The sequence below is a fragment of the Mchenga conophoros genome, linkage group LG3, assembly GCF_057382185.1.
Source record: "Mchenga conophoros isolate Kocher_MC1m ecotype Shallow Benthic linkage group LG3, M_conophoros_male_GT1.1, whole genome shotgun sequence".
NCBI lineage: Eukaryota > Metazoa > Chordata > Actinopteri > Cichliformes > Cichlidae > Mchenga > Mchenga conophoros.
Window position 1 is genome coordinate 18,833,565 of NC_140528.1, and position 15,829 is coordinate 18,849,393.

A 15,829-nucleotide genomic window follows, 5' to 3' on the forward strand; every position below is an offset into this window, starting at 1 on the left:
AATTGTTTTCTGCTTGACTTTATCAGTCTCTCATATTGTTGTGGAGGAATGTTGGCCCACTCTTCATTACAACGTTGCTTCAGTTCTTTGAGCTTTGTGGGCATTTATTTAAGCACAGCTCTCTGAATGTCCCAGGTTGAGGTCTGGACTTTGCTTTTCAGCTATTCTGCTGTAGATTTGCTGCTGTGTTTGGGATCATTGTTCGACTGCAAGACCTAAACTTTACCTATTAAACAGTTAACTCTGTATTTTACACTTTATGTGAATATTGTTGCAGATTTCAATTATTAATGTTTTTATAACTTTGTTCTTTCTTATATTTAATATTATACAATATTTATACTTCATGTCTCTGTCTTCTTTTGAACACTCCAGCACAGCATCACTATAACTTTGTCCTCACTGACAATAAAGCTGTTTTATATATTTCATTGCAAATGTTTCAAGCAATTTGTAGCTGTATCTTAAGATATTTTGTTAATAATATAGTATTTTATATTGTTTTTTTCCCCATATTTGAGAAATATTTAACATGTAAAAGTCTGTTTATGTACAATTTGGTGATATTAGCCCTGATTATTGGAGGAACTTGTACATGAAGCAGATTTCTGAGACTTCAGATTTGAAGGTTGTTGTCATATAATCTAAATGATGGCAGATTAACGTTCCCTACCTCTGTCCTACAACCACAGGACTCCTTTGCATTCGACTGATAGAAATTTCAAGCTCAGTGTTAATGAAGATTTCAAAGGCCTTAGTGCAGGGGTAGGGAACGTCTAAAACCTGCAGGGACACCCGCCCTCGAGGCCTGGAGTTCCCTACCGCTGCCTTAGTGTGAAAGGAATGAAGCTGTAGCGCCTCCCAGTGGTTGAAAAGAGGTACACAAGAGGTTTTTGCAACCTGCTGTTTAATGAAGGTAATCAGCTGGGACAAAGGTACATTATGAGAATAATATCTCTGACAAACCTCTACCTCAATTAAAAGATACATTTTGATTTACATGAATGCATTTCATCTTCTCTGCAAAGGCTACACAACCTTCTTTGCCATTTGAGTGTGTGCAGTCCAGCTGAAACCAGCTCATTACTGATGGCATGAAAACCATCTGTGAGGTAACATTTTTACTGTCATTCATTCCTGTTGAAAACTTGTCACGTGTTTGCTTAGGTTCTTCTCAATAATCCTCCCGTATCCTGTGTAAAAACTACCCGAGCTTAAAGTATACAGACTGCCGGGAGGGGCGAGACGGGAATTTTCATTGCATATATATATATATTAAAATACAGATAGCAGCAGCCACGAAAACATAGGCAAGAGAGAGCATAGCAGTGTCGTAGATGTAGCCAAATAAGACAGATAAATTAAGATGGAAAATCCCCAAAACAAAACCCAATCTTTAGTGTGGGAGCATTTCCATGTCATTCCCAAAGGTGTAATTATTTTCAGCGACTGCAAACTGAACACAAACTTTTCATAACTGAGTTTGTTTCTTCAGTTGTATTTTGGTAATGCTGTTGTACAGCAGGGAAGCAAACACAAGTGCTAACGCTAACAACATCCAATCAGGATTTATTGGTTAGATCAAAGCTAACATCTGCATTACATGTGAGCACTACACATGTTATTTAACATATATAACGTATAAGATTTTTACATCTTTCTCTTTCCCTCGAGAAGAACTGCTAAAACTGTAGAAATAACATTACAGAAAAGCAGGACATGCTCAAGCAAAACATTATAGAAAGTCTGTCACGGTTCTGGCTCAGTTTGACCCAGTATTTTGAGTTGTCATGTTTTTGCAGGTTTAGTTTAGTTCCATGTGTCATTTTCTGTCTCTCTCTCTATGTCGAGTCTGCGTCTTAGTGTGATGGTTTCTTGTTCCTGTTTTATTGTGAAGGTCTGCGTCTCATGTGAGTGTGTTCAGTTTGACCTCTGTCTCGTCTTGGTGATTATTCCCAGCTGTGTCCACCACCTGTGTGTAATTCCCCTGTGTTTCTCTGTGTATTTAAGTCGTGTCCTCTGTCATTGTAGTTGCTGGTCCGTCTGTGTGTCCACCATGTCTCACCCGTGTGTTTGTGCTCTGTAGTTTAGTTGTTTCCAGTCTAGTCTAGTTTAGTTCGTGCTCCATTTGCTGTTTGTCCATATTTATTTTTGTGTTCAATAAACCACCTTCACTTCTCCACTACTGCCTGCGATTGGATCCTCATTTATTATTTTCACACGGCTCTCCTCACCCGCCGTGACAGTACGGACCAGCCAGATATGGATCCAGCGGCAGTCACCCCACCTAGGGAGCTTCAGGAGGCCGTTATCGACTCTGCTTCTAAATTGATTTACCAGCTGTTAGAGCATGAGGGAGAAGTGTCTCTTTACACTGTGGAAGCCAGCCTACAACACCTTATTTCCAGTTACCCCTGGTTATTGGACTCACTGCATCTGCTCGTACAGAATTTTGTTCTTCACGAGCTTCACCTACACCCCCCCGCCGCTACCGCTCGCCTGCTCATGCAGTGATATCATCAGTGACAAGTCAGGTGATAGAGGCTAATGCAAAATGGTGTTTCAGTGAGGCACAATTTATTATGACAATACATTTTTTTTAAATACTCAGTGTGAATTAAACAGGTTAAAGGTCAATGCTCTGTTGTAATATAAAGACAAAATGATTGACAGCAGCCCAGCAATATCAGTAAAACGCAAATTAGCCACATGGTGCTATGTAAGGAGCTCTGTGATTGGTTAGGAAAGGACAGACTGGCCACCTCGATTTTTCTTCACTGCACATTGATCCATAGCTTTGCTCTGTAAAGGCTAACAAAGTGCTTTTGCTTTACAAAGACATTCAGCGTCGGTATTCACTCTTTTAAAATGCCACTGAACACTGGAGTGAAATGGAGCCCTGATCCTCAGAGTTTTATTGTTGCTAACATTTCTTATAGATAGCACAGATAGTGCCCCACTGCAGTAATCACTCATGTCTAGATATTCCTGTTAAAAAGGAGTTTTTCCTCCCCACTGTAACATGGCAAACATAGCAAACGGATAATCCAGCTGAAGCTTCAGACAGCCGTCAGACAGTGAAACACTGCCATCTGCTGGACGCGAGTAACACAGACGCTGAAGGAAAAGCACGCACACTTGGAAGACTTGACCATTTGCACAAAATGAACGTCTGACACTGGACAGATGAGAGAATGTGGATGGTCACACCCTCGTGCATTAAAGAGGGCTTTCAGTTCATTGAAAACACAAAACCAAACACACAAAAGACACAATGAGACAGCTGATCAGTTTGCTTCACTAAATCATCGACACAAGCCGTGTTGTAGAGGGTACTGCAGCCGTGGCAGGTTATCATCTTAATGTGGCCCTGACACTCCATCGTACTCCACAAAGCTGTGAATAAATGAAAAGCAAAGAGGCATCATCACTAACATAATAACTGTAGAAGTTATCCCGCTGCATTACATTTATCAGGATATCGTAATAAATGTTCATATGTTGCTTTGACCCATCATTGTTGTCATTAATATCGCTACGTGACACTGGACACTTCCTGTCATTCATATGTCCTGACTTTGTGATCAGTGTAGCAGCTTGAAAATAACTGCTTGGTTAACAGCAGGTGTACAGGCAGGTGCTCTGATCAAATAACATGTTTGGCTAAAGAAACAGAAAATAAAAACATGTAAATAGGAACACCCACATCTCTACTTCTTCTTCTATTTTCCATTTCACACTTACAAAAAAGTTCTCCTGCGTAGGTGTTGAGACAAATATATGTCAATTTAATACTTCAGACAGGCCCCAGAGCAGGTCTGAACAATTAGTCCACTTAAAATCAAAACTGCAATTTGAAACCATGCAATTAGCAATTTTGCAAAGAAAACTTGGCTAGGCTAAGCTAAGCTAACTGTTAGACAAAGTAGAGGAGTTGGAAGAGTAAAGGATTCTGGTTAACTCCAGTTCAACTTAACATTAAATTAAACTGACAAATATCATGTTTATATTCATATCTTAGTCTTCTGATGAGCTCTATCTTATAAATCTATTAGACTCAGATGAGGTCGGCACAGGGACAGGCCTCGGGGGTCCAGGCCCACCCGGTGAAGTCCTTCTTCCCCAACATCTTCTGATGTACTTCATTTATACATTTTGGTAATGAAGTACTTAAACTACCACCTCACTGATTAGTTATTGCAGTGTGAGTTCAGTTCAATTAATCAGGTCACAGTAGTTTAGCACTTCTACAGCAATCATGCAACCAGCATGACTGAGGAGGACACTGGGTGGACGGGCTTTGCAGGTCAGACTTTGAAACTCTCTTTTATTGTCATTATGCCAAAAGCAGTGAAATTATATGCGGTCCCATTCAGTGCAAATAAAGAATCTGTGTTTACTGACAGGACAAAGCACTGAACATGATTTCATCTGTTAACCTGGACAAATTCCAAAACAATTCCTTATTATTTCTTTTTCTTAAGTAAAACCAGTAAAAGCTTCTACTTCAAAAATATGGACTTAACACTGAGATCCTGATATTTTAGACCAGTTGAATTTAGATGATCTTTTTTAGTTCGTTCAGTTTGCTGGTTCTAACGACGACGGTCTTCATCAGTTTTAATGTCACTGTGACTCATATCTCTGCATGGCTGTTTTGTTCTGAGTGCACTATGACAATGAAGTTAAGATCCGGTGATCAGCACAGCAGCCTGGGAGTGACTGCTTGGTTAACGACAAGGTTTACAAGACCTGATCAAATGTCACACTGGAAATATTTTGCAAGTGAAACAGCAAATGAAAAAATGTAAATATGTTAACTGGACCACCTACATTGTTTCGAGAGCAGGGGTGAACTAAAGAGTGCGACCCATCACTTCAGTTTCAGCATATAATTTCTATTTAACACTCAAAAAAATCTGTTGTACAAGTATTAAAAATATATTCACAAATGAAATTGACATGCCTGAGATGAAAACATTACTCATACAAGTTGTCAGGTAAAGTCTATAGCACTGTTACATCTAAATATGGACACGGAGCTGGGACGATGTCACAGATCTGAGCCTCTGCACCTTCACTATACGTTTGTGTATGTCAGGCCTGTCCTGTATCTCTCCACCACCTGATCCAACACACCACCAAATCCTGATCAGCTGATCATCTCTGCTCCTCTAATCACCTGAATATCCAAGTATCCGAAAGTGTCCATCGATCTGACAATACAATTGTAAAACCGATCACTGACCTGTGCCCTAATGTGTTCTGTGCACTTGTGAACACACTTCCTTATGGAGTACGTTTATTAAGGACACTCTTTCATTAGCACACAGGTTCAATAACACAACAAATAACCTCCAATAAACCTTTTAATAAACTGTCATTGGAGGCTGATGTGTTCTCTCTTGGCTTGTTTTCTTGTTGTGTGCCACACAGAAAATAAATGCATGGTGTCTTAACTCACTGATACGGGGATATCAATGAGCACAGAGTCCAGCCAACGATGGCACAAAGTCAAACCTCCTTCAAGGAAACTGGAGAGTCCAACACTGGCATTGAGGCTACCCCAACAATATCAATATGGTGTAACTTCCTGCTCTAACTCAGGCTCCTTCCCCACAAGAAAGATGATATTTTATGTACTCGAAGTCAGACCTGGAATCTGTGGGTCAGACTTCCTGGGCCCCCGACCCCTGACCTCTGAGATTTTCATGTCTTGTATTTTATAATATTTATCTTTTGTTCTCCTGCCAAAATTGCAAACACTGTCATCATGCCATATTGCACTGTTGTTCGATCAGCTTCATTAAATATACTTTTATATATACTTTTATCCTTTGTTTTGTTATACATCCATTTAAACCCTCATATGAAATTATTACAACCAACTGGTAGTAAAACAAAAATAAAAAGATTGTTCAACATTTTAACTGCAAATGGTCAAAACACTCACTTTATTTGCCAAAAATTATACTTAAAAAAGGGAAAAAAGAAGTGTTAATAGTTTATTTGAAAGGTCAAAATATACCAACCACATCTTTTTATTTTAAATCTATTTGTTTGTGCATTAATTTTTTTTCTAAAGCCAGATGTGGAAAAACAGGCTGCATCTACATGCAGGTTCTTGTGGTCAGTGGTCATCATATTTGCATTATCTTTCTGAGTCACAAGCAGGGAAGTGTTAAAGTTTCCTAGAAGTGGTGGGCCAGTGATGTAGGTGTGGATGCAAAGGATTATTTGAGGTGGTGCTGATCAGAAGTATAAAAATCAAAGTGTCCAGATCCAAACACACTTTGTTCCTCTGTGACAGAAGTGAACTAGAACTCACAGCAGCATCTGAACTGCAGAAGAGATCTCTGCTCATCTCCGTCTGCATTCCTCTTTTGCTAAGAACTTATTATGTATCATTTAAAATGATTTTCCTTTTAAAGCTGGGCAGCAGGCTCACGTTGAACATCTCCATAAACTGTCATAATTCTGCTGCTACACTAAACACTGCATTCGGTGAGCACACTAAACTTACGTAAGCTGTATATTTGCACGGTGAGAGACCTGTTTTTGCTGAGTTGTGTTCAAATACAACAAGATCTTATTTAAACTGACTGTCAGATGTTGCCTATCCAGTTATGTAATGAACCCACTATATACATGAACCACAGACCCTTCACCACATCTTCATCACCTGCTGTTCCAGACAACCAACTTATACCTGAACCACTGCAGGTTAATCATCATCATTAGTAAAGGAAAAAAAAGGTGAGTGTCTTATTATTTTTATTTTGCAGTGTGTCACTGTTACTACAGAGCACACTGAAACATGTGACAGGAAAGAATAACTGAGTGCAGAAAGGCATTTATATTAAATCGGATTTAAACTTTGTTCTTAATGAACCGGATCTATTATGACCTGGACTTTTATCTATAAAATGGGCTTGTGAAACCCAGAGGAAAACTCTCTCAATATATCTGTAGATATAAATATATATTTATCCAAATCACATCAAGTAAAAAAGGCAAAATGACAAAATAAAAAAAAGAATAACAAAAAGTATAAATTAAAACACAAAATTTTAAGGCAAAAACAAATATCTTGATGTCTTAATACGATGAATATAAAATATAAAGTAATACAACAAGGTTAAATATCTAAACATTTAAACTACTTCAGCTTTTCAAAGCTTCTTTTTCCAGTTGAAAATGACATCATCACGCCTGAATCTGCTTCCAGGAGCCGTCCAGATCAGGCTTGTTCAGGATATTTAGAAATCGTCCTAACAGTTGAAAAATAAAAAATAAACAGAGAACAAAGTAATATATATGATTAGAAATAAATAAAAAAGAAAACTATAAATAAAACGACTTCTTTCATTTAAAGAAAAAGGTCTATCAGTCCTCTTGTCGTGTGTGTTTGCAGCTCACAAAGACGACTTACTGAGCTTCAGGATCCAAAAGGATGTATCTGCCAAATTCTTAATGTGGAAAAACGTCCATGTGTTTTCTTCTCCAGGAGACGATGAAGACACTGTTTGTCTGCATGATGCTCGTGCTGCTCTTTGCTTCCGGATTTTCCAAAGTGAACAATTTTCAACCAAGCGAGCACCGACCTGAAGAAACACCTTATGAAAAGTTTAGAAGACAGCATGTAGATGCTAAGATGACTGAAAAGCTGTGTAACACAGAAATATCAAATAGGAATATCTACAAACTTGACAACAGTTGTAAGGAAACCAACACATTCATCCTCAGCATTCCAGCAAAGGTCAAATCCATTTGTAGAGGTGATGGGAGGTACGATGAAAATAGCGGCATGACGTATAGTACCGCAACGTTTCGCATAATTAAATGTAAGCTAAAGCATCAGGGAGCCAGGAAACCCAGCTGCCAGTATGAAGGCAGGCTTCTCACTAACAGGATCATTGTCGTGAAATGTGAAGGGAAGTTACCTGTGCACTTCGATCGGGACCTTCTACCCTCTGAGAGCAACGATGGCGAGCAACTGTGAGGAAAGAGTGGTGTGGAGGGGGGGCGTGGTCTGCGATGCTGCTGCAGGTCAGATGGATGTACCTGCGCTGCATTTGCTATCACGCCTCGCCAACTTAAAAGGCTTTGTGCTGTCTGAGTTGTTGGTGTTGTGGATGTGTTGGCTGGCAGTCCACAGACAGACTGATTTACACAACTGTGGAAAAAATTAAATTAATAAATAAAATAAATTGGAAAACATAGATGTGTCATTATTTCATATAGATTTCAAATAACATACCATTTGATGTCAACATGTTTTAGTTGCATTTGCAGTGCTCGTGCTGTTATATTCTTATGATTCTGTTCATTTTATGAGTGTATCCTTCAGCCTTGCTTCACATATTTACTGCTGCTTGATCAGCTTTAGTCCTGCTAGCATCAGCACAGGTAGAAACAGATCACACATCAGAGAATCGGCCGTGCATCTAAATGCAAATGGAAACTAAAAATGAAAACATAGATAACTGAGCTGAACTTCATAGATCTGAAAGTTGACCAATGCATACATAGTGCTAAAAATCAGGTATCGGGAAAACACATTATTTTATATTATGCTGATGTCAGGGCTCTGAGTGCGGGCAGGTGGAAATGTGGATCCAAATGCAGGACTCCGAGACGAAATGTAACTAAAACCACAGCTTTTATTGCTGGCATGAAACAAAAACAGAAACCAAACCATGAAACCAAGCAGGAACACACAGGCAGGGTCTGAGGGTACGACGCGACACCAAGCGTGGGAAAACACAGGGCTTAAATACACAGGGTAGTAATGAGGGAATGGGCCACAGAAGGGAGACACAGCTGGGGGAGCTGAACTTCATAGATCTGAAAGTTGACCAATGCATACATAGTGACAACACATTATTTTATATTATGCTGAAGTCAATTTTTATCCAATTTTATAACTATATCATATAATAAAGTCTGTTTTGAAGTTTACTATGGTAACAATGCATCTTTTTAGGCTTTTCAGAAACACTAACTTCATAGGTATGAACCAACAAACCATTTTTCATCATGACAATAAAAAATAAATCTAAAGGAGATAAACATCACAACTGTTCAACCAAGCATTAAGTCCATTTTGAAACAAAGAACGATGTACACTCAGCCAATCACATGGCAGCAACTCAATGCAGTGTAAAAGGTGAGATGTAAAATAAAACAATTAAAAATATTAATTAATCTTAATCAATCTTAAAATATGAAGCAATCTTCTAACTCCCCTTTACATACAAAGCTGTGGCCAACCTTACAAACCATTTTGAATTTTTTCCAGCCGAGGCGTTCAAAATAACCAAACTGCTAATAGTCACGGTTTAATTTGGGCAGCTGCCTGCCTAATATAATGTAAAATCATCACAATATTTTACACAAAGAGAGTAAATGTATCCTTGTACTCAGCTAAGACAGCTGGGCTGCTGTGGCTTGTGTTTATGTTCAGAGTGACATCTGATTTAAAAGCAGACTGTCATGGTTGCGGCTGTGTGCAGGCAGGATGAGGACCCAAACGCAAGCTCACGGAGGCAGGAATGAACTCAAAACACAGCTTTATTGCTGGAGAGAGAAACCATACAACCTAAACGAGGAAACTATAACGTAATACACAGAGAAACACACGGCCATGAATGAGGGAGAACGCGACACAGAACTGAGGGAGACGCAGACATAAATACACAGAGGGTTAACGAGGGAAGTGGGAGCACACGGGGAACACAGGTGACACTGATAATCATAACAAGACACGGCAGGAGTGAACGCAACACTGACGGGAGACTGTCAAAGTAAAACAGGAAGTACACGGAGGTTCAGAGAGGAGGAGAGACAGCACGGGGAGAGCACGGACATAACAGGCTGGGAAAACATGGAATAAAACTCAAGGAGGGGAAACGAGGGCTCACAGATACACAGAGGGGCACACAGGAGGTAATCAAATAAGGAACATCTTAACAGAAACCATGGCATAAATAAAGAACAACACACAAAACATATGAAAACTAAGAATGCTGGGCCAACATGGCCCAGGATCATGACAGACAGCAAAAGACACTGAGCAGCATATCAGTCAGCATGGGAAAAATGCCATAGATTTAAGGAACCAGGCTAAAATAATTGGTTTCTAGTGGGTTCTATTGTAAGTGCTCTATATTTCAGCATGACATACTGTATGCATCCTACACTGAGAACCCTTGAAGCTGATCATCAGGGTATGCTGTGTACTTCTTACACAGAAGATAAAATAACATGCAAAGATTTTAGATGGTTGTGGTTGGTCCTTACACACAGATGTAAGGTCAAAAAAAAAATCACCCACAATGGATCGTTCACAGACGCTGGTCCAGTGGAACCCACTTCCACAAAGGCTGCACCTGCTCTGGCAGAACAGGAAGCATCAACTACATAGTAGCTATTTTCATAATTAAGACATCAACTATAGGTGTTCCCAAAATGTGCCATGTTGTCTGCACACCTGACAGTTCAATAAGTCCTGTGTTGATTACAGATGGTGGTTGTTTCCAGAAACAGCACTTGCATAAAACAAGTACAGAGCACTTTATGAGCCAACCTGCTTCTTTAATGAGCATTTAGGTTGTTTGTATTCAGTGTTCACAGATAATATGCTCATTAAAAGGGGGGATCCACTATGTCCTTCTTCACAATCCTGTCTGCCAACTTTAAGAAGAAATCAGAGTGACGCAGAAGCTTTAAAACAGTGTTCAGAATAATCAGTGATGCTTTTATCTGAACTGATGACAGATAAAGATGAACGTGAGTGTGGCAGAAGAGTCAGTTCTCCCTCTTTCTTGGAAGTATACAAAAGTCTGTTGTTTCTAAAAAGTTCATAAACAAACAACAAGTTCTTACAGAATGAAACGTGAAGCCTGGAGACGAGCAGTTCAGACACGCTGTTATTAAATTCTACCTGAGCAGGTTATAGTTCACCTCAGTTACGGAAGAACAAATAACACTTGGCTCTGGGAGCTTCAGTTTTTATACACTGTCGTAGCACCACCCTAAGCCATCATTTGCATCAACACCTACATCACTAGCCCAGCAGTTCTAAGAAACTTCTCTGTTTGTGGTTCAGAACCTAATGTGACACCAATGAGCACAACAGCATGCAGCTGCAGGTTGTTGTTCATACCTGGCTTTACAATAAAGAGCCATGTTTGCAGGCAGCTGTTTGAAGTTTTGTGTAAAATATCATTTTTATAGAAATAAACCAAATGTGTCTAAATATATTAAGTAAACAATCAGAATAAGAACATTTTGAAATAAAATCCAAAAACTGCATCTGGCTTAGTTTTTGTTGAATAAATAATGACTCTGTGTAATATGTCATGTGTTGTATATGTAAGTTGTATTAGTACAATGAAGCCAGGCTTTCTTTGTGTTAGCTGCCTGACAAAACCTAAAACTCTAGTCAGAGATTGCAGGTGTCACAACAGACATGATCAGCTTTCTCTGTCGATCCTATCTTTCTGTTTCACACTCTGTGCACTCATATAAAAAAATCTTTAAAAAAAACAATCACATGACTCTTCTTCCACACAACATGATCCCTGAGTGCCGCCTGCTCCAACCAGACATGTTCTCACAGCGACGATGGTGATAATTAAAATCTACAAAGAACGTGATAAACATTATTAAAATGCAGCACTGTTAAAGCAACGTGATTAATGCTGCATTAAAATGAGCCTTTAGCACATAGAGATGATTCAACAGTTTCATTTGACTTCATTGTTTCTAAGGCAGATGCTACACCAGTGAAGGTGCACTTAGTTTTCACACACTGCTTCTGCATTGTGTCTTAGTTTTAGTGGATTAAATAATGACACAGTGTTTGTTTGTTTTTCTTTAGTAACAAATGACCTCAGACCAGCTTATAATATTTTATAAACAAATAAGCATAAATGCATAAACTCAGCCTGGAATCACATGGGATAAACATGGGATGTGCATTTTTTTATTTGTTTTGTGTTACTGAGTCTTGCAAGAATGCCAACCTTACCAGCAGCAGCTTGGTTTTTTTGTTTGTTGTTTTTTTAATTGAATGAGTGCTGAAAGTTGAGCAACAGCTGTGACAACGAGAGAAGATGGAGCCAATCAGAAACAACTGTGAAAATGTACAATATGCAAGCTAAGAAAGCAAAGTGTAGCAATGTTGCCATCATTTTTGTTATTGTGGGATTTTTTTCAACATTCACTGAAAATCACTTCTCTCATATTTCCTCTTTATTATTTTCATCACTGTTTAAGAAACGTAACAAAGTCTTATAAAGCATCTAAACCAGCATCATGAAGTGATGTTTAAAGATGGCAGCAAGCTCACAGCATCTCTCAACTCAAGAGCAACATTCAAAGTGCACAGGCTGAAGGAAAGTATTGATTTTATCACATGCAATTACAATACGCCTTTTCATCTGTATCTGGATGTACAATGGGTATCGTTGTTTGTCCCAGCAGTTTACAATACAGAATGTGCACGTCTGTGGGGCTTTTATAAAGATTTCTATTTGCATTGATACAATTGCTTGGATCACAAATTGTTCTAACTTGATTAAAGTCACCAATGATAAAGGTATTCTTGCGCTTACAGTTACCATTATTATCTCTGTTTGCTATCAGATCATCACATCCCCCTTGTGGGATCATGTTGATGATATGCTGGTTTTCTGAACACGTCCGTTAGTCATGCAGAGCACAGTGCCAGAGAGCGCCACCAGCAGGAACATGGAAGTCTTCATTGTATTTCTATATCGAAAAAGTAAACAGAGTGAATATATAAATCAGTATTATTTCATTTCATTTATTAACTTGTTTATTTTTCCATTTTCCTAAATGTTAATCGTGCTTAACTATTAAAGTAAAAATACAGATAGATAGGAAACTCTACCTAGGAAACCTTTTGCATCTCTGTGAATAGATTTCCCTGGACCTGCCCCTGTGTTACCTGAGCGATCAAGTGTGTGAGGATTGGAGCGAGCTTTTGTGTTTCTTGTGGAGTGTGAAGAGGAGCGTGGAGCGTGGATGGAGTGAGGACTTTGGAGCGTGTGTGGACTGCAAGTGTCTTTCCCCCCTCCTGTTCGTGTGTGGATTCCCGGAACCCGTCTTTTCCCCACTGTGTAAATAGATCACCTGGTGCTTCTGTAAATAAAAAACCTTTATTGTTCCCTACTCAGAGCCTACGCGTGAGTCCGTTCAGTCCCGTTGTGACAGAGGGTAAGGACGTAAATCGACTGGTAAAGAGGGACTGGTGAAGAGTCTGCAGCCGCAGCACCGATCCATCTGTCCATCTCCTGTTCCCTTCTCTGATCACTCGTGAACAGGACTGCGAGTTTTGTAACTTAATAAAAGCAGTAATTTGTTTGCCAGAGGGCCCCTTCCACGTCACACCCTGTTCTTTCCTTCTTGTCTTATATGAAAATTCACTTTGTGGAGCTTTTTGGGAAATTGTTAAACTTCAGGAAGATTCTGAACATGCCCCATCGTTTAGCCAGCTCTTTGGAGCTAAGCAGGTTCAGGCCTGTTGTTGTAAGTTTTATAAAACGATCTCATTTAAACGGATAATCCAGCTGAAGCTTCAGACAGCCGTCAGACAGTGAAACACTGCCATCTGCTGGACGCGAATAACAAAGACGCTGCTTTGACGGGTGAGGGAGTTTCAACAAGTCTGCAACGACTCAAGCATCAAACTACAGAACTATTGTAGCGGACATGGTGCTCTAATGACTGCTTCATTAACGCAGGTCAGAAAGGATCAAACATATCAATAAATTATGAAATTAAAAAATTACTGTTTCACTGCACACACAAACCTTCTCTCATTAGCACAACACTGCCCAGGCCTCAGAGTGTATTCCTTATAGACTATTAAACCTTAGCATGTTATTTTAAAGTCTTACAGGTGAAACAGCCAACCAGTGATCCTAACTGTAATTTAAAATATTCAGCTGCAAAAATGCTTTTAGCAAATAGTTTTTTATGACTGTGCTAAGATTCAATACTAGATTTTTGCTGGTCTGATTAAAAGGTTAAATGTAGAAGTTTTGGGATCATATATTAATACTTCCAAAACAATAAAGTTGTTGTAGAGAATCTATGTTCATTATTGTTGCTCATCATGGAAAGACAAAGACATCAGACTCTGCTGAAAAATTTTACACTCCTACTCTCTGCACACAGCGGTCTGAGGGACCTTCCAGGATCGGGGATTTTATTTATTTTGTTCTTTTTCGGTCTTACTGGTTAGTAGGTGGTGATTTTCTACCTGTTGATCTCTCATTTGGAACATGATTTGCTGTGGAGCAGATTAGGTTCAAAGCATGAGTTGACCTGGCATTATGTCTTGGATTACAAAAAAATCCCACATTAAACCTTGAAGTTAGCCGGATAAGACAGCGTTCTGTTTCACAGTAAAGGCCTCAGAGAGTTGTTGCTAACCAAAGTCTATCTTGTACAGCCACGCAGCATCTAATGACGTTTTGTAACCTGTCACTACAAAGGAGCAGTGAAATGATTGCTGTTTTAGCGCACACACACAGTGTGGTGATCAGTATAAGGACATTAAAGTGATGTTGCAGAAAGCTGCATCTGGTCAGAAGGAAAAAAAACACGCACACTTGGAAGACTTGGCCAGATTTGCACAAAATGAATGGCTGACAGTGCACAGATACAAGGATGTGGATGGTCACACCCTCGTGCATTAAAGAGGCCGTTCACAAAACCAAACACTCAACAGACACAATAAGACAGCTGATCAGTTTGCCTCACTAACTCATCTACACAAGGCGTGTTGTAGAAGTAGAGCAGGGCGATATGGCCAAAAATATTCATCACGATATAAATTTGAAAATGTGCGATAACGATATAACTGACACGAGACAAAATACTTTACAACTCCACTTCATTTGTGCAAAAAAACAACAACAATCCATGTATTTTCACTTAAATAAGCAGCTGCTTTTCATGTGCATTAAACTTATATAAAAATGTAACAGTGCAAATGCAAATTCCTCCCTGACAGTTTAACCAAAAGGCATTTCCAGTGGAAACTGGCCGACATATCCTCAGCACAACCATGTATAATATCCACAAAACTTAAAAAGAGGTTAAACAAACACACAATACAGTAATATTATGTTGAAGCACAGTACGTATCACTCCGCGAGGCTCCTGCCTACGATAGCCGTAATGCTCCAACAATCCATCAAGCGGTGCGGCTTCATAGCTTAGCAAAGTCGTACTAAAACATTTGACAGATTTTCGAGCGCCGTGCACATAAAATCGTTTCCAGGTCAGTAAACACAACCAGGATTCATACAGTGGCTTGCAAAAGTATTCGGCCCCCTTGAACTTTTCCCCATTTTGTCACATTACAGCCACAAACATGAATCAATTTTATTGGAATTCCACGTGAAAGACCAACACAAAGTGGTGCACACGTGAGAAGTGGAACGAAAATCAGACATGATTCCAAACATTTTTTACAAATAAATAACTGCAAAGTGGGGTGTGTGTTCAGCCCCCTTTGGTCTGAGTGCAGTCAGTTGCCCATAGACGTTGCCTGATGAGTGCTAATGATTAAACAGAGTGCACCTGTGTGTAATCTAATGTCAGTACAAATACAGCTGCTCTGTGACGGCCTCAGAGGTTGTCTAAGAGAATATTGGGAGCAACAACACCATGAAGTCCAAAGAACACAGCAGACAGGTCAGGGATAAAGTTACTGAGAAATTTAAAGCAGGCTTAGGCTACAAAAAGAAACAACGTCCCACGGAGCACTGTTCAAGCGATCATTCAGAAA

General features: G+C 39.4%; 1 protein-coding gene across 1 annotated transcript in view; it reads right to left on the reverse strand.

Moving 5' to 3' along the window:
- Positions 1–3,185: 3,185 nt before the first annotated feature.
- Positions 3,186–15,829, reverse strand: part of LOC146577549 (protein TANC1-like) — a 36,383-nt gene continuing 23,739 nt past the window's right edge. Inside the window, exon 9 of the mRNA XM_085267675.1 lies at positions 3,186–3,396. Coding sequence (XP_085123801.1) covers positions 3,360–3,396 — 37 coding nt within the window. The 3' untranslated portion in view covers positions 3,186–3,359. The remainder of the gene's footprint in view (positions 3,397–15,829) is intronic.